Source organism: Apis laboriosa, unplaced genomic scaffold, assembly GCF_014066325.1.
Source record: "Apis laboriosa isolate Shangri-la unplaced genomic scaffold, ASM1406632v1 scaffold21_cov150, whole genome shotgun sequence".
In the NCBI taxonomy this organism is placed as follows: domain Eukaryota; kingdom Metazoa; phylum Arthropoda; class Insecta; order Hymenoptera; family Apidae; genus Apis; species Apis laboriosa.
Window position 1 is genome coordinate 3,009,032 of NW_025222365.1, and position 23,721 is coordinate 3,032,752.

Here is a 23,721-nt window from a genome sequence, read left to right on the forward strand (position 1 = left end):
AGAGAGAGAGAGAGAGGGAAGAAATACGCCGGTTTCGAAAAAATCGAAAGAGCGAGGCTTCTGTTACGTTCGTAATGAATAGAATTTTTTTTTAACATCGTCAACCGTAAATATTAGAGATCAATTAGATATAATTATTAGATTGGAAAGAAAGTTCTCGCGGTTTTTATACTTTATTATATTTCAAATAACACATATCTCGGACTTAAACTTTATCAATCAGAATAAAATTGCAATCGATGCGGTTTTGCCAACGAGAAATCTTTAGTTTTGTTATTTTATTTATTCCTGTTGAATAAAATTCTGGAGTCCTGGAATTGGAATAGGAAAATTGTTCGAATTCCTTGTCCATTACGTTTTCAACACTCTCAGAAAAACTAATTTGAAAATAAAATCAATATCACATTTTCACAGGGAACATGCACAATTAAAATTAATAAAATAATGTAGAAAAGTCAATGCAATTTAACATCAAGTTAAACGAAAATATAGAGCATTTAAAATAACAAAAACCGTAAGAACTCTCTTTTCAATTTATTAAAAATATCGAAATATACTCGTATTATACTCGTTGTTTAAATCAAAAATTTAATAAATTAATTATAATAACAATTATAATTTTATCTAATGTAATTTCTTCTTCAATTATTTCTATTATTTCAAAAATTTATTTAAATAATATTTTTAATAACTCAATACCTTTATTAATTTATTTAATTATTTATTCAATTTGTTTATCAATCATAATATATACTTCATGTTCAATAAATTCTTTATTAATCTTTATAATTATAATTGTATTTTTAAGTGGAATATTAATAATATTCTCATATTTTATTTCATTAGTAAATTACCCATTCAAATTAAAACTTAAAATATTTGTTCAATTATTTTTTTCAATATTAATTATTATAAAATTATCATCTAAATATATTTATATTATATAAATATAAAATTATTTTCAAATATAATTAAAAATTCTGATTTATTCCTTTTCAATATTCAAAAATAAATATAAATTTATTTATTACTGTAATTATTATAATAATTAATTTCATCATTAATTTTAATAACAAAAATTTCTTATATTGAAAATAAAACTCTACGAAAGAAAAAAAGATATTTCGAAAGGATATCGCAACATATTTATATAAGCTCCAAAAAACTTTCCAAAAAAAAAAAAAAAAAAAAAAAAAAAACAGAAGTTCGAAACGCGTAATAATTGATACCGTTTTAGCCTCTTCCATCCTCTCCTCTTTCTTCCTTTCCCCCTTCCCTCTCTTCGTTCAGAGAGTTTTTCGCAAAGCGAGCACAAGCGGAGTCGGTTGCATTAATTACTTTCGTGATCGACTAAATTGCACGGATCGATGCCGATTTCAATTGTGTTGTTTTATATCTCTGCTCCCCCGTGAAAACCCGTTCTTTCCCCTTCATCCTCCATGCAATTTTCTTTTTCATTTGCCTCCCAATTTCTTTTTGTAATCATTTTTTCCCCCCCCTCCTTCCGATTGAAAATATTAGTTATTCCCTAGCTCGAGCAAGGAATAACAATTCAATTGCTCTCCCCTCCCTCTCCCTTTCGTGAAATTATTGAAACGCATGGTATGTTACACGGCGTCGGTGATAAGAAAAATAATTGGTCGGGAAGCAAACAAATTGTACGGAAATGATTATATTACGTTGTGCATATACGGGGAGGGGAATATATAATTTGTGGGGAATCGCGTTAAATATATTGAAAATTAAGCAACGTTTTAATTATAATCGATCATACATATAGCTACAGAAATTGAAATGGAAAGATTTTCATATAGTGAAAATCCTGCTTCCTCTATATCCTCTATATATACCCGAACACGGATACGGCGAGTATTTAATACGTCATTACATAAATTAAATTGATTCACTTAATATACGGATAAGCTCTGTATTTAGAACCCTTTGATCAAATACACCGATATTTGCGCCCCTCCCTTATCGGTTTATTATTAATTGCTCGTCGTTTGAAAACTGTTCGCCGTGAATTCATTCATGTATATATATATGAACGTGAGTTATTATGTTTTTAGTTAGTTAGGGTTACTTTTTATGAGGGAGGGGAGGGACGATCTTTAAATATTTATTTCTTGATTCTCGGCGATGTTCAATTTTATACCGATTTTTTTCTTTTTTTTTTCTCTCTTTACGCGAACCTAATTAGTTTTATCGAATGACCGGTAAAGCAATTTCCAAGATTATACCGTAATCCTGTCGCAGTAATTTCGATTCCATTTAACTTTCGCGGGATTCAATTGGACAATCCATTTCGGTTTCTTTCCGAAATTAATACACCCCCTCCCCTTCCTCCTTCCCCTCTCCTGTTCATTCATTATTCATAACATTCCACGCCGTGAAAATCCGCATCGTGAATGAGTGGACCCGGATTATTACATTACGTATAATAATACGAATATCATTCGTTAATCGATATTGATCGTGGCGTTAAATTCTGAAACGAATTCTCCGCGCACGAATCGTTTCCTTCGATCGAAGATTCGTTTGCCATCGAGATATTTTTCACGCGTCGTCAATAATCGGAGGGAAAGGGAGGCGGAGAGGGGGAAAAATTGGATAATTAGATTATCTAATAATCGTTGATCGATTTGTTGGAATAAAAATTATGCGGCAAAAAAAGAAAAAATAAAAAAAATCTTTGCGAATATTTAATCAAAATATTTGACGATGAGAAATAATAATACGACAATTGACGAAATTGAGCAAAAGAATATAAGAATGGAAATATATTCTTTTTTGGAATGGAATGAAATAGAATTGAAACGTGAAAAGGGGAAATGTTTCGTTTCCGCGAGTACGAATAAAAATTAATAAAAAAAAAAAAAAGAGAGAGAAAAAAAATATCCATCCATCTATCTATCTATCTATTTTGTAAACTTTAAAAATTTTTGATATATCAAACAAACGCTCGAAGCGAAATCGGAGGGAAAAAAGGAAATGCAACCAACCAACTCGACGAGTAATTTGGAAATATATCGTAAGCAAAGGTTTTTTCGTGGGTAAGTTTGTTGCCCGGCTTCCTTTATATCCCGAGAAACTTGATTCTTGTCTTTAGGATTGGTTTGTATTCCGTTCTTTGCGTCGCATCTGAATTTAGAAAAGAAGGGAAGACGAGAGAGGGGAGGGAGGAAGGGGAGGGTACGCTTCCCGCTTTGTTTTCGCTTCCTCCTCCCATTTTTGTTTCCTCTTTGTCAAGTGTGGACGCGGGCACGCGCACACTTATATATAAATGCACACGTGTGCATATATACGTATATAAATGTACGTGTAATATCATAAAAACGAGAGAAGAAAGCTCTTTTGTTGTGCCGTAAAGGTAGGGAAACTTTATAAAAATAAAAATCTCGCGATGCGCATGCAAAACGTGTTCCGAATGTAAACGCCACTTTAACACTCGAAAACTTTTTTCCTCCGCTTGTTTTCTTTCCATTGCAATCGTGTTTACGATCGTGTACGTATTTCGAATAATTATCGAAATTTTTACATCTAAAATCGGCTGCTGCTTTCATATTTTTCCACGCGTCCTATCTGATCACGTGTATATATTAAGGTAAACGAGATCCGTCTTCCGAATGATTTAATAATGGGAGAATGTACACAAAAATTCGATCCCTCCCCCTCCTCCCTATCGATATCTGCAGGGCAGGCCAGATCTCTCGCAAATCCCCTTATAAATCCTGTATAATCTTTTTTTACACTAACGCTTGCTTCCGCTGTTTCGGATGTAAACTGTCGATTATTCATGGAATTGACCACGATAAATTGACCGAAGGGCTGCTCGCGACTCGATTGGATCTCTTTTTTTCTTTTTTTTTTTTTTAAACCGATTCATCCTCGTTCGACGAACGAAGGAGGAAAAGAGGGAGGGAAGAAAAGTATATCGGCGATCTTACGTATCTTTGAGTACATACACGCATATGAAAATATTAAATGCACTCGTGACGCGAAACGGTGTGTTTGCATTGCAAACTAAAACGGAACTCCGTCAGCCTTGCTAACTCGGTATCGCGTTCCTCGAGTCTGGCATTAGCGCCGCGATCGATCTTACGACGAATCGTTAGAAGATTTTCCCTCCCCGTGGAGGGAACCTGCAAAATAACGTTTAACCTAGATTTTGTAATTTCCAACTGTTGATAAAGATTTAATAAATTCAACGTGGCGCAATTCGTGTACGAATCGTTGTTAAAATATTCAAACTTGAAATCGGGGATATACAATAGTCGGTTACATTCAACCGTTCAATGTTTAATCGCTTGTGTGAATAAACGAGGGGAGTGACATCTATATTGCAAACGATGCTAATAATTTATCCAGTTAATAATTGTCCACTCTAATGCAACGTTACTCGCCTAATATCTAAATTGTTTCCTCCGAACCGAGCGAGGCGACTATAAAACGGGCAATTAATTTTTTTATCTCTTCAAATTGTACATTTATAAAAACTAGATACACACGTGTGTATCTTTCTCTTTAAACTATTTCTCGTCGAGTGTGTATGTTTTACGATGCAGAGAAGGGATATCGCGAGTTTTCGTGCGCGCTTTAAAGTAAGTCGTGTTTAAATTTTCTTCTGTACAATCAAGAAGATAGGAGAGGGGATTAATATTTCGGTTATTTTATTTTTAATTTGTCCCGCCGTTGCCGCGCGAAAATTAACGAGGGACGAGGGATAAAAAGTGCGGGATTGTGTGTAGGGAAACGCGTAAAAAAAATTCTTATAGGGAAGGGGAAGAAAGTTGCGGTGTTAAGTTAGTTGCGGTGAAGAAAAAGTTGAGCAAGTTTTAGTTTTACCTTTTAACGTTGACGCGTTACTCGTCGGCGGCTTTGTCGTGTAATTTCCCTCGTCATCCATGAACACGTAGCTAGCGTTGAATCCTGTCCCATCGTATCTATCGTTGCTCTTGAACGTCACGCGAAAGAACTTTCTGTCGCTGTTCACGTCGAACTCCTTTTGTTGGCCGCAATGCCTCGAGTACTTCCGGTCCCTCGACATGAAATTCGAAAATTCGACGAAATCGCTCGCGGACACTGGTTCGCACCTGTAACACGTTAATATTATTTGTCAAGTTAATCGGTCGATTTTCGATCTTTCGTTTCGCTGAAAATTTTTACTTTACATCCTCCTTAAAAATTTCCTGTTTACTGTTTCTATTTCGAAATCGCTGATGTGCAAAGTCCACTATATGTATATATATATATATATATATAAATTCTTAAAATATTCTATACATGTCGATATAATTTCGTGGAATGGGATAGTAATATAATATAATGGGAGGCTATTGCATTCGATATTGTATATCGAAGAAACGATGAGGCATATCGAATACGTACTTATGTGTATAAGTATGTATAAGTACGTGAAAACCACAAAAAAAGGAAAAAGACTGAGTCTATTTTTATTGATTTATTTTTTATTTATACACGCGATTTGAAAAATCACGTACAGAGAATATAGAAATGTTGTCTTGTTATCTTGAAAATTTCTAAAAAAAATTATTTATCGTAATTTTAAAAATTAATATTGGACTTGTAAAAATTAGAGACATTTCTATTCCATGCGTAGTTTGACTTGTCATTACGCACGATATTAATGTTTCTTTAATTACGAAAGTTAACCGTTTTATTTGCTCATAATTTTTGTAAAAAAGATCAAATACACGTATTCGAGCGTACCTCATCGTTTCAAGCACTACTGCATTCGTGTTGATACGCCACGTGAAAAAAAAAAAAATAATTCGCATATAACGTTAATAACGACAAGTACGATCCAAATATTTGAGAAGAGGTTTATTTTCTCATTCCTAAAGCCTGGTGGATAAAGCGCGTACGTATTTAGAAACCTCATAAAAGTTTATGACATCACCTATATTTCAACGAGGATGACAAGTCTACTACCGCGTATAACCTGGTGGCGCTTTTATATTATATGTATATAAAATACAATTGCCGATGTATTATTCAAGAGTATTCTTAAGTTAGTCGCTCGGCCGTTAAATTTATATTTTTGGCCGGGCCGTACGTTACGCAATCGTAGGAAAAAAAATTGATGTATACACGTGAACGTGAAAGGGCGCGAGACGTGGTTGAAATATTCACCTTTCGCGGGAAATATCGAAAGGAGAATCGAATGATTTTTCTCGGTGTACCGTAGTACACCTCTCATAAATTGGTTCCGTGCGGACCGGCAATTCCATATAAGTAATTCAATCTTGGCTCTTTCCGCGCATAATTTCAACCTACTATGTGAGAGCGCGTGTCTGCCGCTGCATTTTCATACAGCTATTTACAATCGGAATATACATATCGGATATTCTGTTTTCGGATTTTCCATTTCGTGCTCCATAAATATATTTCTCCCCGCTTTTACGGGGGACGATGAATCTCCTCCGATTACGTAACCTGTGATTAAAGTTGCGAAGGAGCAGCGGCAGTCGGAAATAACGCTTCACGTTCGGGGTCACTTGGATCGTGCCAAGTCGGAGTTTTTTGTGTTCGTTTCGACCGTTCCGCGAAAAAAACATAATCTTAATGGTCGCGTGGAAACGAGGCAGGCTGTGGAGAGCAGAGCGAGGTGACGTCACCACGTTGAGCCAATTGCGGGCAAATATGAGAAATATTACGCGCGGGGAGCGGAGAAAAATATGAGCGGGTGTCGGGTGTTCTGTAATTAAAGGCGAAAGGAAGCGGCGATCACGAAGGATAAATGGGATTGATAAGGACGATTTACGCGAACGTTTCGCCCGTGGAAGAATGCATTCACTCCCTTGTAAATAATATATCGCGCCCGTAAGAAATATTGATACGTGAATGATGAGGCTATTATCGCGGAACCGGAGATATACATCACGCGACTCGTTCCTTCCACCGATGACATAAGTGGCAATTCCCGTGATAGATCATCATTCGGTTCTCACGTTTCCGAACATATATTTCGCTCTGTTTACTCGTACACGGATTTACGACTGGGAATGTATCTTTCCTTCGTGGAGATGGAAGGGACTATAACCGACCGAACGATCGCGTTGCACTTTCTTTTTTTTTAATCGAAAACTCTTCGCTCGTACCGCAATTTATTTACCATCGGAACATTTGAAAAGATCGTGCGTGAAAATATTTGTTATTTTTTGTAGCCTCGAACGTTTTTGGAAATACTTTTTAAATCTCGGGGATCTCAGCGTTCTCAAGGAATCAAAACGTTCATTCTCGAACTCGGGAAGGACTTCAATTGGATCAAACTTAATTCGATGTGGGTCAAAGCGAGCGCCAAGCGTCGTCTTATCGACCGGCTCGATACTTTCAATTTTCGACCGTTTATCCAACGTTTATCGTAAATATTATCGTCGTATTATTAAATTTATTTTACTTCCTCCCGTATACGGAGCATGTTTTTCAAAGGAAATGGAAAAGAGAGTGGAAAGGAAGAGTGTAAAAGATACGCGAGTGTTTCTTCCAGAGGATCTCGACTATCGGTTGACCTCCAATTATAAAAATCGAGGGCATATCTCGCGGGGAGAGGAGGAATCGACGAAGAGACCTACTTTGCGCTTCCACTCCGTGTTATTGTTGGAAAGTTTAGAGGCAGAAATCGGCAAAACACGACTAATTAGCTGGCTTCGACTAATGAACGTAGCTCCATCGTGTTACAACACGGTTATTGATGGCGATTTAATAAGACCCAATTAGGTCTGCTGCGTAACCACCTACTTCTTTTTCCCTTTCCCTTCCTCTCGCGGCAAAGACCATAGAGAGCAGCACATCCGTCCTAATATCGCATGATCGATTGACCACGTCGCGTTTCACCGGATCCCACCCATCGCGATCATCCCTTGTTGATCAACCGTGTTCGCTAATTGGTCAGCGTTGACGCAAATACTCGACGTTCCGACCAGGCTTTTCGACTATCGGTTACGGAATTCTCTTCGGTTGTTGAGTCTTCGTCCCCAATAAGCAGCTTGAAACTTTGTTTCGCGTAGTTTGATTTAGTAGTACATCGTACTGTATCGAGAAACCCAATCGAACTAGCATCGATTTGCTTCCAATAGACTTCTAGTTAGTTAAGGATATTCACTTTGTCTCCCGTCGTACAGTCGAGTGTGACGAGAAGGGGAAGGAAAGGATCGATACACGTGGAATTCCAATCACGGTCAGAGAGTTTACCCCCTTCGTCCCATGTTCACCTTTTCTAATTCACTTACACGATTCGCTTGAGACGACTCGATATTACACGATGTATTATATATATATATTTTCTTCAACAAAGATAAAACGTCATAGGATGGAACGCATCCGTTACCTCTTTTTTCCTTTTTCTCTTTCAACTCTCCTTTGATACTTGCAATTTAATTTTGAATACAAAATGTATATTTTAAAGTTTGGAATTCTACTTCTACTATCGCGGAAATAGTATTATCTAAATGGTTACAAGCTCCTTTCCTCTCCAGAGACATTATTATGGATAATGGTAGAATCTTTTCTTCGTATATGTGCGTCTGTACGTGTGTCAAGAAGGTAAGGGAGGAGGGATCTTTTATACGACGAATACAGAATACCGCCACTTAACCCTCCCCCTAGAAAGATAACTCTCTACGCGATTTTTGAAATACCCTTCGCGTTTAATGCGAACTCGCGAACGATTCTTTTCCTAAACCTCCTAAACCTCGAACGGACCATTTACGATCGAATATAAAATTCGCAAGAAAGCGAGAAAGAGAAGAAGAAGAAGAAGAAGAAGAAGAAGAAGAAGAAGAGGGGAGGAAAAAAAATAAGGGAAATATTTGTACAAGTAACATTTTACACACTTACGGCATCACACCCTCCACGTCGAAGAAATGGAAATGAAGATGGATTCGTTCGTTCGGCTGTCCGTTGAAGAAATAATGACATTCGGTGTCGCGTGGATACAAGCCCGGGTAATTGGGCGACGTGAACGTGCCGTTTCGTGTCTCGTTGCTGTTGTATACAAAGGCACAGGGATATTGCGCCTCTTGTCGGCCTGTCGTAATACCAAAGTCTGAAACACACAAGTTGAAACAATGCCCCGTTAATGCGTGTTCCTTAAATCCGTTCACAGCCTGGTGGATAAAGCCTGCTCGGTTAAGGTTAAGGCGGGGAGATGGCGGAGGCTGGTGGAGGAAGGCGTCTCAACCCAGGGTAAATATGACGTTCCTCGAGACCGTTAATTAAATCGCCACCATTTCACCTGTTTAATTGCGGAAAGAAGGAAGTCGCCAACTTTGAATCGAACCAACCTTTGCTCCACCTTCCTCCCTCCCTCCCTTCTCTTCACGAGTAATGAGAAGTGGCTCGAACAAACGCTTTCGACAAGTGAAAAAGCGATCGTTCGATCGACGACGACGACGATGATGATCATTTGAAAATGAATTCAGGAGATAATTTTAACTCGATTAACTTTAATTGACATCTTAATTATGGAAAAACACGCGTATCCGATTATTCGATAGATGGAAAAATAACTAATTCCTGAATTAAAAATTTTCTTTTTTATCATACAGGGGACAATAATAAAATGGGATGGATTTTCGATATTTTTTAATCGATTTTTAATGCTTTGTTTCGAGAAAATTCTGCTAATTCTCGAAACAGAAACGACAACGAGGAGATATAGATCATAAAAGCGGGAGAAAATTTCATTATAACGCGACGAGAACGAAAAAAAAAAAAAAAGAAAGAAAAACAGTTTTTCATTCGTGAAAACGACTCGTAATTCGATTCGATTCTCCAGTCGAATTGCTGGTGCTGCCAATACCGTTTCACACTCTTATTAGACTTTATTTACAGATTATTTGATCACTTGGTAATGTTTGCGATTGTCAGTGCTATCCATCTGGCAAGCTTAATAAATATTGACGTTCTCTAATGAACAGCCACGCGTCGAAATATAAAGCATCACTGTCATAATCGTTATATTGTAACGCGATGGGCATTAATAAACAACAAGGGCGTAATTGCTTACGTATTATTAACTAGATGTTCGAACGAGAGGGCAACTGCTTCAATTTGTCAATGAATATGGATGACGGTGTGCGTGTCACGCAATCCTGACTAATACGTCAATACTTTATGTATAAACCATAATGGATAATTTAGTGTATCATTTCCGGCATTTTAATTGTTGATCATCGTCGTGTTATCACTTTGACATCAATCTGATGTGGTATTAAAAACTTTGATACTATTCATACATCGAATTCTCGATACGAGAAGTTTACGATATAATTTCGTTTCAAAGGGATAACGATGTTATCGGGCAAAGATTAGCTTTGAAGATTATTATATTTTTCTTTCTGAACGTTTAAGAAACGGGTAAATTGTGTTCGCTCAGAAAAGAAAAAGAAAAAAAGAAAAAAGAAATTCTTTTCGACGGATACAACGTTACTCGATTATTCGTTTATTTGTAAGGCAAATACGCGATAGTGATATAATGACGTTAATGAAAATTTTTGTGAATTACCCGCCGTAATGTTACATCATTTCATTACAATACTCGTTCATTTTCATTAGAGCGTTGGTGGGCAATTAACGTCTGGTGTTGTTGCTACAAGATGAAAAGTTTGCGTATGCTTCTGTCCACCAGAGATTTATGACGGTTTTACAAAAAAAAAAAAAAGAAAAAAAAAAAAGAAAAACGGTAGAGAATAAAATATTCTAAACCGAGAGAAACTGGTTAATATCAATTATTATTCTCTTTCCTCTACAAAATTTCTTTTATCTCCAGTTCGACTCACTCTTGATATATCTCTACCTGATTTACTTACTTCTCCTTTTCCGAGGAAATTCTTTGGGTAAAAAAAAAAAAAGAAATTCATAAATCTCGCAAGATTCATAAAACTTGAAGTTTATTCAACGCTCGTTCGATATTTCTTTTTACGAGAATACTAAAATTTTCTAGATGAAATGGAAATACTCGTCGTGGAACCATCCTTCTCCCTGTCGAAAGACGAACGAGTTTATCGCCATTACACCGTTCGATTATTTGATCTTGCTTATACACTCCTTTACGCGCGATTTATAATTTGAAGAAAGCAATCGTTTATTACGAGGATTTCACGCCCAACGAAAATCATTCCGTCCGTCGAAACGATAAAAGTTTGGCGACTGGGTGTAGTTTAGCGACGCCACCGTTACTGAATCACAACTTTTGAATCTCTCCTCTCTCTCTCTCTCTCCGACCGAAAATTAAAGCTCCACGGGCGAAATGGGTTAATTATAAGATTGGGGGGAGGAGGAGGAGGAGGAGGAGGTCGTCAGGCCTCGTTTCAAATCGTTCGGGGTGTACGGCCAGCAAAGTTGCGCGGGCCAAACTTCTGTTCTGTCGAGTTCCCCGAAGTGCACTCTCTCTCTCTCTCCCCCCAACGCCGTTACGTACGCCGGCCAAGTTTCCTCGCGATTGTAAACATCAAGTAATAAGCTTTCGCCGACTTTTGCGCTTAGTTAGCCGCTTATTTATTATATATATATATTTTATTATTATATATTTATTATTATATATATATTTTATTATTATATATATATATATGTATATATGTATATACATAAGAATGACGGTCAGAGCCGCTGTGGTTGTGTTGAACGCACGTGGCGAGAGAATGGTTTTTTTCCACGATCAAACGAATGTAGTGCGAGGAAGAGAGAAAATATTTTGTAGCGAAGAAGTATTAACCTTGCTATGTCTCAATCCTACATGTATATATATATATATATATATATATATATATATATATATATATATATATATGTAGCAACAACATCAGATGTTAATTGGCCATCAACATTCTAATAAAAATGAACGACTATTGTAATGAAATGATGTAACATTCATGGATAATTCACAAAAATTTTCATTAAACGTGGTTACCGGTACGAATCACTATATGTAAGTAAACAAATAATCAAGTAATGAGTCGTATGAGAATAATTAATAGGATGTGCCTCGTCTATTGGTTTAAGAATCATCGAATCAAAGGGAGGAGGAAGGATGCGTGACAAAAAGCTTAAAAAGGGTTTAAAAGCTTCCGACTAAAAGCCTCTGACTGTTCGACCTCTTTCCTACGGAAAAAAAAAAAAAAGTGGAGGATCAACTTTTCTCGTTACACAAAGGTTGATCGTTAACGACACCGATAATAAATGAGAAGGAATATCGAAAGCGACGTTCAAGATTTTGCGTTAAAGTTTTTTTTTTATCTATAATTGTAAATCGAAGCATTTCCAAGCCTTCTTTTCTTTTCTTTTCTTTTCTTTTCTTTTCTTTTCTTTTCTTTTCTTTTTCAATGCGTATCCCCGCGCATCTCGGACAACAGAGAAGGCGGAGAAAGTTTTTTTCTCTTTCTTTTTTAGAGGAGATGGGAAGAGAAACTGGAGTTTGAAAGCGCTATTTTTTCTTTTCTTTTTTTTTTTTTTTTCTTCTTTTTGCTAAATCTAACACTTTTTGCCCCGGCGTTAATTTTACAGAGATGGTGTGTGTGTGTCGTTTACTCGACTGGCTGTTGTTTGCACTGCACGAGAAGGGGAAGAAAGTGACTGCATGATAAAGTGCGCTTTCGACGAAGCAGCTTTGCCCCTAGAGTAAACTGCTACTTGGAATTTTTATTCGTCTCGAGATATTCCCTTGTTAATTTGATTCTTCGTCCTGCTGTGGATGTTTTTTTTTTTTTGAAAAAAAAAAGGAAAACAGAGAGAAGCATTCCCCATTTTCGCAGAGGGAACGCTGCCGCGATGATTTTCATAAATCTCATGGAATGTAAAATGGAACACGGGGACAAAGTTACTTACTCGGTCTCGGGTGAATCCTCGGGTGTCACGTGTCACAAGTGGATAAGCAACGCGACTTGTTTCCAGGGGAAATTTTATATTTACCCCTCCCCTCCCTGCATGCGCATCAATCTTACGACCAGAAGCTCGTCAAAAAAAAAATTTGATACTCTACAGTCGAGACTGTTTTTCTTTGTGGGAGGAAGAATTTCCATTTCCTCGAGATCCCTAATTTCTTCAAGATCTAAGATTTCACCCCCTCTCGGGAGGGATATTAAGAAAACGGTATTTATACGGAAGCGGTGTGTGTGTGTGTGTAACGTGTGTTATATTATGCAACGGTGATGGTTGTTGCGCACGGAAAGCACAAGTTTCGTTTAATTACTGAAATTAGTGACCAGACTATTACTTAGATACGGTTAGCGATTAAATTAATGACCATTTGGAAATTCGGTTTGCAGTTAGGTTTAGCGGTTAAGGAACTCGTATAATTATGGTCTATCGGTTAAATAATCGTAACAATTGTTACGGTATTAAATAAAACGGTAACGGGTAGAGAAAACTTATATGCCGTTTTTACGGGAGAAATATATTTTTATTATCATCATTTTTTTTTTTTTTTTTAACGTGAAAATTTTCACAGGACGTACGATTTTATAGCGTTATTTTTCTCTCTCTTCTTTTTTTTTTTCTTTTCACGTAATTTTTACGAGTTTAGCTCTTCTATAAACGGGATATTTTATTCCGTTGATATTTATTTTATAGCTTATCGGCCTTTATAGTTATATCGGAAAATCTTTAAATTTTGCTAAATATCCGTAGAGAGGCGGGAGAAGAGTGTAGTTTCAGCTATAAAAATTTAACTTGACGTTATTCTCTTGGAAAGTACGCGTTACGAGTTGGATAAACTTTATCAAAATATTTCGGAATAGATTTTACTTGACGATTAATTATTCGTATTTTTTCAGAAGGAGCGGAACGGGATGTTCTTCCATATAAAACTTTCGTATCGTAATCGATAAAAAGAAAAAAAAAATCTAAATACACCCTAGAAAATTCACCCTTAACAATTCACCCGATTCTCGCCAATTGTACATTTTGAATAATTTATTTTCAGTGATCAAACTGCTCGGATTGTTAGAATGGACGCGAACCAACCACTTCGACTACAAACGGTCTAAAAGGTTGTATATACGGCAAGACGTGTTACAACTAAGTTGCTCTTCGCGTGTGTTTATTTATTCAAACGCGATCAAAGTTACATTAGTTGAAATAGAAATGTTAATTAACAACGTAACGATCAATTCGTTCGCGACAGAGATCGAAGGGAATCGAATTTTTTAATCCTTCTTCTTCTTCTTCTTTAAAAATGTATCGATCGAGATAAAAATTCTCTCTCGTTCTTTCGAGAATTTCATAACGATGATGATGATGATGATAATAATAATAATAATAATAATAATAATAATAATAATAATAATAATAATAATAATTCTGATCTCGTTTCGTTAGAAAGACATCTTCGCTTGTACGATGGTTCGCTTCGTAATTATTTACGTTCAACATTCGCAACAACAGGGATTCCCCGCTGCAATTAACACACGCGAGTGTGCGAAACTGGTTGGAAACTTTTACGAGCGCGCCACGTCCCGAAGAAATTTCCTGAGCGCGGCAACGCTCGCTGCGAAGCATTCAGCATCCGGCGTTACGGCATCGTGCGAGCCTATACCACTCCCTGGATAGGAGACGCGCCCTCCCTCCCTCCCTCCCTCCCCTTCCTTCCTGTTCCTCCGCTTCCTGCCGCGCTTTGCACGCGCTTTTCCAGAAACAACGAACTTTGCCCCCTCGTTGCGCGTCCCTCTGCGTCTTTTTCAACCTAGCCTACGCACGCTACCGCCCCCCCCCCCCTTCCTTCCTTTTTTCTCTCTTTCGGGACCAAGTTGTTAAGTAATGTTCCGATCCGCGAACCGTGGCGCTCCTCCTCATTTCATACTTCCGCTCCTCGCGAATTTTTATCCGGATAATATTTGGAAAATGAAAAAGAAAAGAAAAAAGAAGTAAAAATGGGAATTGGTTGTTGGGAAAATAATTTCGTTCTTTTTTCTGAAACATCAATCATTGGTTCAAGTGCGATCAAATGGAATACGACTCGATCGATAACAATTTCTCGAATCGTGTTCGTCAGTTTGGTTCAATCGGTGTATCTTTATCTCTGTCGAAATTGTCGGAACGAAATTTTGAAGACCAGTTTTGATATTAACGTGAGTACCGTTAATACACCTTCTCCTTTTCCCCTAACTTTTTTCTTACCTGAACACTAGTCTTATCTTTTCGGTAATAAAAAAGTACAATATATCGAAAATGCTTCCTTTGGTCTCTTGCATCTTTGCTCGTCACGCGGGAGAAACGCAACCGCACGGAATCGAACGAATTTTTCTTATATAAACCGTGAAAATGCGAACTCTGAATATATATAATAACTGCACGGTTTAGAACAAAGTTGGCTGGATAAAAACGTTCAACTAGCGACACTCGTGTGAAAAAACGGAATTACTCTCCTACAACCCAATATATATATAATAGAAGATTTCTCCTCGACTTCTTTAAACACGCGTTATGAACACGTGCACGCGAAATAATTGCCTAGTTATCGATCGCCGAACGAAACTGTTGCGCGATTCGCAACGAGTGGATCGGTAAAAACGAATAAAATTGGCGATACGAATACACTGTCCCAACTTGCCAATAACAAATTACGCTCGCGCGTAAATTGTGAGGGCAATTATCGTGTCGTTCACACCGAAACAAGATTGCTTAAATTTATCATATTTTCACCGGTGTGAAAATCCATTTAGTAGTAACGCACGCTTATTTCGTAATCCATCGTTCGATATATTCGGTTGTGACAAATTTACGCTCCGATTCTCGGAGAGATTTGAACGGAAGAATATTCCATTGTCCATTGGTTTGAGACAAAGCAGGGAGTTTGAACTGATTTGGAAATTCGATGGGACATATGATTGCTTCGATAATTTCCTACAAAGTAAATTGCACCTCGATGAATGCTCAAAGTTTAATCCATTCGCCTTGATAATTCTCCGTGTTATTATTTTGATGGATGGAAAAAATGGTCGCGCGGACGAAGCTTTTTTTTTTTTTCGCACGTACGAACGAAAATCCATGAATGATACGATCTGGATGGAATTAGGGGGTGAAATTCGAGATAGGGCCAAAGCAACGAAAAAGAAAAAAAAGAAAAAAAAGAAACTTAAAGACGCTTCCCGTTTTTATTTGAAATTTCAAACGAGCGCAAACGAAAGTTACGAAAGTTTCACAACTCTCCAGTTTTCATTGAATTTCATCGCACCTTCGGGGGTATATAACGCGATTCTCCGTTGAAATTTCATTTGCAACGGAATCTTTTCCCTGTAAATATTTTTATTAAAGGAAAGGAAAACGAATTTCTCCCCCGTCCCGGGGGAAAAAAATTCGAAATTAAAATTACCCGATAAGGGGTAAGAGGAGGGAGGAAATGTAAAGTATCGTTTTCTCCAAAAATTATCCAGCGCGATGTTTGCGTTCTTTTTTTAATTTTTTTTTTTTTTTTAATTTTCCAAATATTAATCGCGCCTCCACGTAATTAACGGGACGCAGTTGGTGATAATCGTTCGACGAGGCGAATCGCGACCACAAAGCGACGAGCGTCTCTTTGGTAAATTTTGTTGTCGCAAATGATTGGATAGACTGTAAATATTTACGCGTAATATACTACATATTTCAGGGGTTGGAGTAACTGTGTGGATACTGCAGGAACGGTTGATTATTCCCGATGTGGGAAACTGATAACGTCTAAAATCAATTCCATTACGGTTTGAGTGGTCCGTGATAATCAGATGGCCCGAACAGATAAGACGGTTAACCGACGTGGTAATTTAATTTTTTTTTCGACCAGATTTCTCGAAGAGATACATCACATCTTTTCTCCGTTTTTTTTTTTCTTTTTTTTTAGTTTGTTTAGAAAAGTCGGTCTGTTAGAATTTTTGAATAATTGTGGCAAAGTGAAATGATAACGCACCGCAACGAGAAAGAAAGAATGTATGGAAAGAAGGATTCAAACAGGAGGATTTTTAAAAGCATGTATACATGTATATTTGGCTACTATTCTATATATAGTTCGTAGGGAAAAAATTCTGGGCAAAAATATTTTTGAGACGGATTTTGTGATGAAACGCTCGGTTTCAAAATTTGTTTAGAAATTGTGAATTATTTTCGTTCGAAGGAATATAATGGAGGTAAGGAAATTTTAGGAATTTCATTGCTGAACGGGAAGAAAGGGTAACGAGGGTACTTTTTGTAAATGTTTAAAAATTTCACGTTTGCTTTGCCACGAGACTCGACGCGTTTCGAATAAAACGAAACATACTGACTTTTTTGAAGCGAAACATTAATGGGTCAACAGCCACTTCAATTTTTGACGTCAACACGTACTATGAAAAATTAAGAAACGAGTTGGGAAAGTTACGAATCTCAGTTTCGAAAAAAAGAAAAAAGAAAAAAGAAAGAGAAGAGAAAGAAAACATTGAACGCGTGGCGAAATTGCGTCGATTCAAATTTACATTACGTATTTATAATTGAAACGTGGGGGCCTCATGGGTATAAATCATTTTTACGTAGCGCAATTAAGAAAACGTCCTTAAAAAAACGTGATCCGAATCGTGACATGCGCGTTTTATATTTAAACTTTTTCCCTCGATCGTTATGATTTTACACTTTTTAAATTGCTTCTCTTTTTATTTCCGAAACACATCCGTCCATCGTGCCATTGTTATTTCTTCAACGATTTAACAACAACATACCTATAAATTTGAAAATAAAATAAAAACTTGTATCGTATTTAACGATAAAAAGGAAGATAATTGCGAAGAAGAGGAAGAAGAAGAAGAAGAAAAAGAAATTTAACGAGAGTTTGGTCAATCCAAAAGATAATAGTATATTTCGTTGCAGATAATATCCCCTTTAATGATACAATTGGAGGAAATTCCGTTTGAAATATGATCGGTCGCAAAGCGATCTTGGAATCGTTACTTTTATACCGACGATCGGTACAAATGTCGAAACAACTCAGTCGAACCGATTATTATACAAACGCGAAATTATTCGTTGAACGGAACGAAAAGACAAATGGGAAGAAATTTCCAAGCGAAAGGGACAAATTTTCCAACATTTCCCGAATACATCTTTCACCGAAAACGTATCATCGTTCCCCGTCGTAACGAATCAACGTTTTGGAAATGATCCTCGGTCGGTATATAATTATACGCCACGACCCGCCTCGATTCAACATTTCCCGACGTACAAAAGTCGTACACACGCAACGATACATAAACACAATTGAACGATTCGATCTTGTACCGTTGATCAAACATTTGCATTAGGATGCAACGATCCGTGCGCGTCGAGGGGAGGGGACGATGTAGAGTGGGACGAATGGCGTTCGAATTTCGAGATTTTCGAAACGACAGAATCATTCGCTCGATTTTATGACGTTTGTCGATAGGTTGCGGAAGATAACGCGCGATTAAAGGTATCGGCGGACCAACGTGTACACGCGTACGCTGCGCAGGGAGCAATCGGATATTCATTTGCGGTTGAAGCCGAACGGGGAAGAGGAGAGGCTCTCGCCTCCCCACCCTCCATCCTCTCCCACTCGAGCCTCCGCCGCGATACACGCGTTCGCGGATCGTTATGCGTTCCGCAGGCCTTGTCCCGTGTCTCTCGCGCCCGATAAAATATACAGGACAAACGTACAGGCGCGCGTCGTTCCCAAATAGCACAGTAGCGCGCTGGCCGAGGCGCGCAGTAGCGCGAGTCAGGCATCGGGCCGCCGCCTCGAGCGTACCCTTTAAACGCGCATTTTTCTCCTCGAAAACCGAGGAAATTTTTTCCCCCCCCTCACTTTTTCGAAGAAAACAAAAGGAATCGGAGAATAGAGAGGGGAATACTCGGTTGTTTCAGGGAGGGAAGCAGTGAATAGTAGCAGTTCGAAACGATATATACTTTTATCATCGAAACGTGTAAATGAAAGCGAGTGGAGGAGGGGGAAGAACCTCTTTGAAAAGTGTGAAAGGGTCGACGAGAGGCAATAAATATTGATCCACGCGTGCGTGTTCACGGTTAAATGCGATTATGCGCTATTTGTAGGCGCCTTTGGTGTTCTCCTCCCCTCCTTCTCATGGATCACAATGAATTTACAGGGATTGGATTCGTTTCGATCCGTTATCCCAATTCATAGTTTTATGCATCGAATCGGAATTGAATTCGAAAGTAAGGATTAATAATTATAAACGAATTATATTATTTTTACGTATCACCTACGGATCAAACGATATTTTAATTCTTTTATTTATTTATTTATTTATTTATTTTGATCGTGCGAAACTCTGTGAAATGCGACACCAAGCGAATTTCGAACGCGAGGCAATCGATCGATGTCGGTTCTCGATGCTTTGATTTACGACGTCGCTCTTTCTTACCTTAGCCGCGTTTCTCTCAATTATGGCGCGTTTCGAAACGTGGATGGTTGTACTCGGCAAGAGAACTCGGGAGAAAAATGTCATCGCGATGGACGATTGACGGCAAATTAAATTACGATAACGACCCTTTCCAGAAAATTATATTAGTGGAATAAAATTGGCGCTACCTGTTATTTTTTTATTTATGAGACGGGGCACGAATATCTATAATATGTGCAATATTAACACGTGGGAAGGATCTACGTGACAGAATGGGTGGATCGTATTTAAAAGGCCGGCGGAACATATTCGAAGCGCGGAAGATATTTCATTGTTATCGCCGAATGAATCAACGAATAAACAATTCTATTACGTCGAATCACGATGTAAACGTGAAGTACCCGGGAAAATTAAAATATCGCGCACACCGTTTAAATTTATTTCGGAATTTCGTTTTTCATCTTATCGAGATATGCAGAGAGAAAAATAAAAATAAAACAAAGCTATATATATATATATATATATATATATATATATATAAATAAGGACAAACGAATTATATGTCCAACAACAAATAAATAAATTTTCCACGTATCGACGTATTCGAAAACCGAAAAGCGAATTAATTTCAGTGTTAATAAATACGGTTCAACGTTTCATTTTTTAATATCAACCCTCAATTAATATACATTATACGCCACACACGATGTTGCGCGTTCACCCGACGTTTTTATCCACGAGACCAGAGAGAGAGGAAAATATCGTGCTCCGCTCGAAAATATGTACACGAAATAACGATACGAAAAATAATACGATTCGAAAAGGAAAAAAATCACAGAGAGAGATGGAAATTATGCGAACGATCGTATCGTTTTTTTTTTTTTTTTTTTTTTTTTATCTCATTTCGTTTCGAACGACACGGGGTGGCGTGCAACCGAGCTATAAATTAGAAGCTCATATCGGCCGGTTTCGGCGGAGTTTGATGTCTTTTTCCCGCGCATTCGGGAATCGTCGCGGTCGGGTTTTCATTTTGGAATCACCCTATTTGCTCGCCGCCACTCTTCCTCCTCCTCCTCCTCTTCCTCCTCTCCACACGTACCATATTTTTTTTCGGCACAGTCGGTTGTTTTGCAAGCAACAAACAATGTCCTCGATTACACCGGCGGAACGGAGGTTTAAAGTAACGAGATCGCCCACGTTTTCCCCACGCTTTGTGCATTTTTACAGGGGGAAATTACAGGGAGAAGGGGGGTTGTTTGTTCGACCGCAGCATGGCTTCCCACCGCCTGACACTGTGACCCTCTCCTCGCTCTCCACCCTTGGCTTTTGCTTGCAGACAGTTAACAAAGTTTCACCTTTGACGGCGTGTGTGTGTGTGTGTGTGTGTGTGTGTGTGTGTGTGTGTGTGTGTGTGTGTGTGTGTGTACGCGCGGCCTTTTGTGGAAAAAGAGAAGGAAAAGGAAAGAAAGAGAAGGGAAGGGAAGGAAAAGAATCGGGAATGTGCAATGTCATTCGCATTACCTGGAAGAATAACTCGCTTTCGATGTTGTGTGAATGTCTGGGACAGGAGGGCCGGCGCGAGCGAGCTTTGTCGTTTTTACCTCGCGATTCAGAGATTCCTCCATTGTTGCTCTATTTGTCCGCCTTTTTTCCCCTCCCTTTTTTTTTTTTTTTTTGCGGATACCGCCGTTGTAGGCGCTTCAACCCTTCGCACTCGTATGTCGCCATATAGGCGACATTATATATTTTACCGTTGCACTCGTATGTCGCCATATAGGCGACATCTTACATTATTTGGGGTCAAATTATAGCCAGATAATATTACATAATATTCATTTAATTAAATTTATTTAGAATTAATTGAAATCGTGTTTTCAAGAAATATGATGTCCCTAACATATTACATAGATTTTCATATTTCAAAAGAGTGTGAGACGCAGATTAAATATGTTTATTTGCTAATTTTTTCTACTAAACCGGAAATTTTAATTTATATGTTATGTTCGCATAAAAATATTTCCCTTTTGATCGATTATGAAAAAAAATTCCGAGTTGATGGGTGGTAGCCTTTCGAAAAAATTTCCGTGTTGATTGGTATCCTTATCGAATATATATACGAGTGCAAAGGGTTAAAAAATGTTGCCAACTTTGTATTTTTATTATAATTATTTAATAAAGCTTAATAAAGCAAACGATAACACGATACGATAAACGATAACACGTATTTATAAAAAAATTTCTATACACATATATATATATGTTGAAAACGAGAAATAAAATGCACGGATTTGGTTGAACGAGTATATTTAATAATACGTAATTGCGCGTGCCTGTTTACAGAACATTTGAAGCGTGCGATGAAGCGTTCAATGATAAAAGCGGAAATAAAATTTCAATGAACTTTAAATTTTGTAACGATATAATGGTATCGTTACAAAGTTTGGAAAAATTGAGAGATTATTCGTTCACTCGCAACGATATTTAAAAATTTACCAAATTTATTGCTCGTTTCTTGCGTGATAATCAATGATGCCGCCTTAATGTATTAACAACTTTGAAAAACTCGTAATTAATAATATTATTGGAATGAATTTTTTTCTTCACTCCCTTCCCATAAATCAAACAGAAATCGAATCATCGAATCCTCTCCAGATTCGCCTCACGTCGTAATAAATAATAAAAAGTTTCGTCACATTGCCTTACGTAACCCTTTACAAAACATTCCCCTTAAACTTCAACCCTTCCCACTTTCTCGTGACTTGCATAATTCTCTTTCGATTCGACTCGACTCGATTAACAATACCAATGTGTTTCGAAAAATGAACGAAATCTCACCGTTAGATATTCACCATTGTTCGTAAACCACAAATACAAATCGAAGCTCGACGGAATTGGAAATGTTCTTTTTTTTTTTTTTTTTTTTTTTAAGGAAGAGAGGGAAACTGATCGAAATTTGGTAGACGAACGCGAGATCTCAGCTTCAGAAAAATCACGCGCCGATCTTGACGTATAATAATTCGAATAAATTCTCCTCGAATATCTCCTCGCTGATATATCACACTATATACATATATAAAACGATTCATTAGAAATGGTTTACGAACAATACATATTCATTTAATTAAATTTATTAACAATTAATTAAAATCGTGTTTTCAAGAAATATGATGTCCCTAACATATTACATAGATTTTCATATTTCAAAAGAGTGTGAGACGCAGATTAAATATGTTTATTTGCTAATTTTTTCTACTAAACCGGAAATTTTAATTTATATGTTACGTTCGCATAAAAATATTTCCCTTTTGATCGATTATGAAAAAAAATTCCGAGTTGATGGGTGGTAGCCTTTCGAAATAATTCCGAGTTGATTGGTATCCTTATCGAATATATATACGAGTGCAAAGGGTTAAACGCGGGGGAGAAAATGGAGGGGAGGGAAAAATTGGGGTTGTTGCGAAAAAGGGGCAATCGTTTGTTTGTTCGAATCGGTTAGAACGAAGCCAATAGAACGAAAATTTAACGCGGTTAATGTATCCGGGCGAGGAGGAAAAGTTGTGGAAAAGTAGAAGTTTATTTAACGAAATAACGTGAATGGGGAAAACGTTTATTAGGGAGGAGGGTGGAAAATATATTTTCTTCTTTTGCAAAGAACTTTTGACATCCCCGTTACGCAAAACGCGTATCTCTTTCAACAAGTTTCGAGGCGCGAACTTTGGAGAACCAGTTAAAATAAGTTTTCGTTTCGTGTTTGTTCTCTATATCTATAAATTGAGATCTATATTTACGGTTGGTCAAAAAAGTTGCTCGAATGCTTTTTAACTCGCGTTTCGTTCCATTTCGAAAGATTTAGAAATAACGAAGAAATAATGTATCCTTTATTAGAATCGATCACGAATCGAGTGTCCTTTTTTATTGCTAACGAGAAAAAGAAAGAAAAAAAAAAAAAAAAAATAAAAAATACTTCGATGACGATGAAGTTAATGTGGTTTTTTTTTTTCGCTCCTATTACAGGAAATATAAACGAAGAAAAAAAAAAAAAAAAAACACGATAAAGTTTCCGGTATCGCGATACGAGGCATTGAAATATCGTTTCAATAAAAGTTTTCGCAAAAAAATATAACTGCTATATTTCCACTAACACTTTACTTCGCGTAAAAAGATAGTCTTTCGCGCGTAGAAAATTTACACGACCCGACTAAAAAATGTTCGCGCGAATATTCTTTGCGATCGACGCTACAAATATAACAGAAATATAGCATATAGCTATTATATATTTTTTTTCCCCGATTTAACCATTGATCTGAAACTAAATTTTTCTAAAAAAAAAAAAAAAAAAATACATATATATAAATTATCTGAAAGAGGGAATAGATCTTAAAAT

At 37.2% G+C, this 23,721-nt stretch overlaps 1 protein-coding gene across 1 annotated transcript in view; it reads right to left on the reverse strand.

Annotated features, from left to right (window-relative positions):
- Nucleotides 1–23,721, reverse strand: part of LOC122712893 (suppressor of lurcher protein 1) — a 253,862-nt gene that overhangs the window by 3,578 nt on the left and 226,563 nt on the right. Inside the window, exons 8-9 of the mRNA XM_043932894.1 lie at nucleotides 8,860–9,067; nucleotides 4,846–5,093 (exon numbers count right to left, since the gene is read on the reverse strand). Of these exons, the coding sequence (XP_043788829.1) occupies nucleotides 4,846–5,093; nucleotides 8,860–9,067 (456 nt within the window). The remainder of the gene's footprint in view (nucleotides 1–4,845; nucleotides 5,094–8,859; nucleotides 9,068–23,721) is intronic.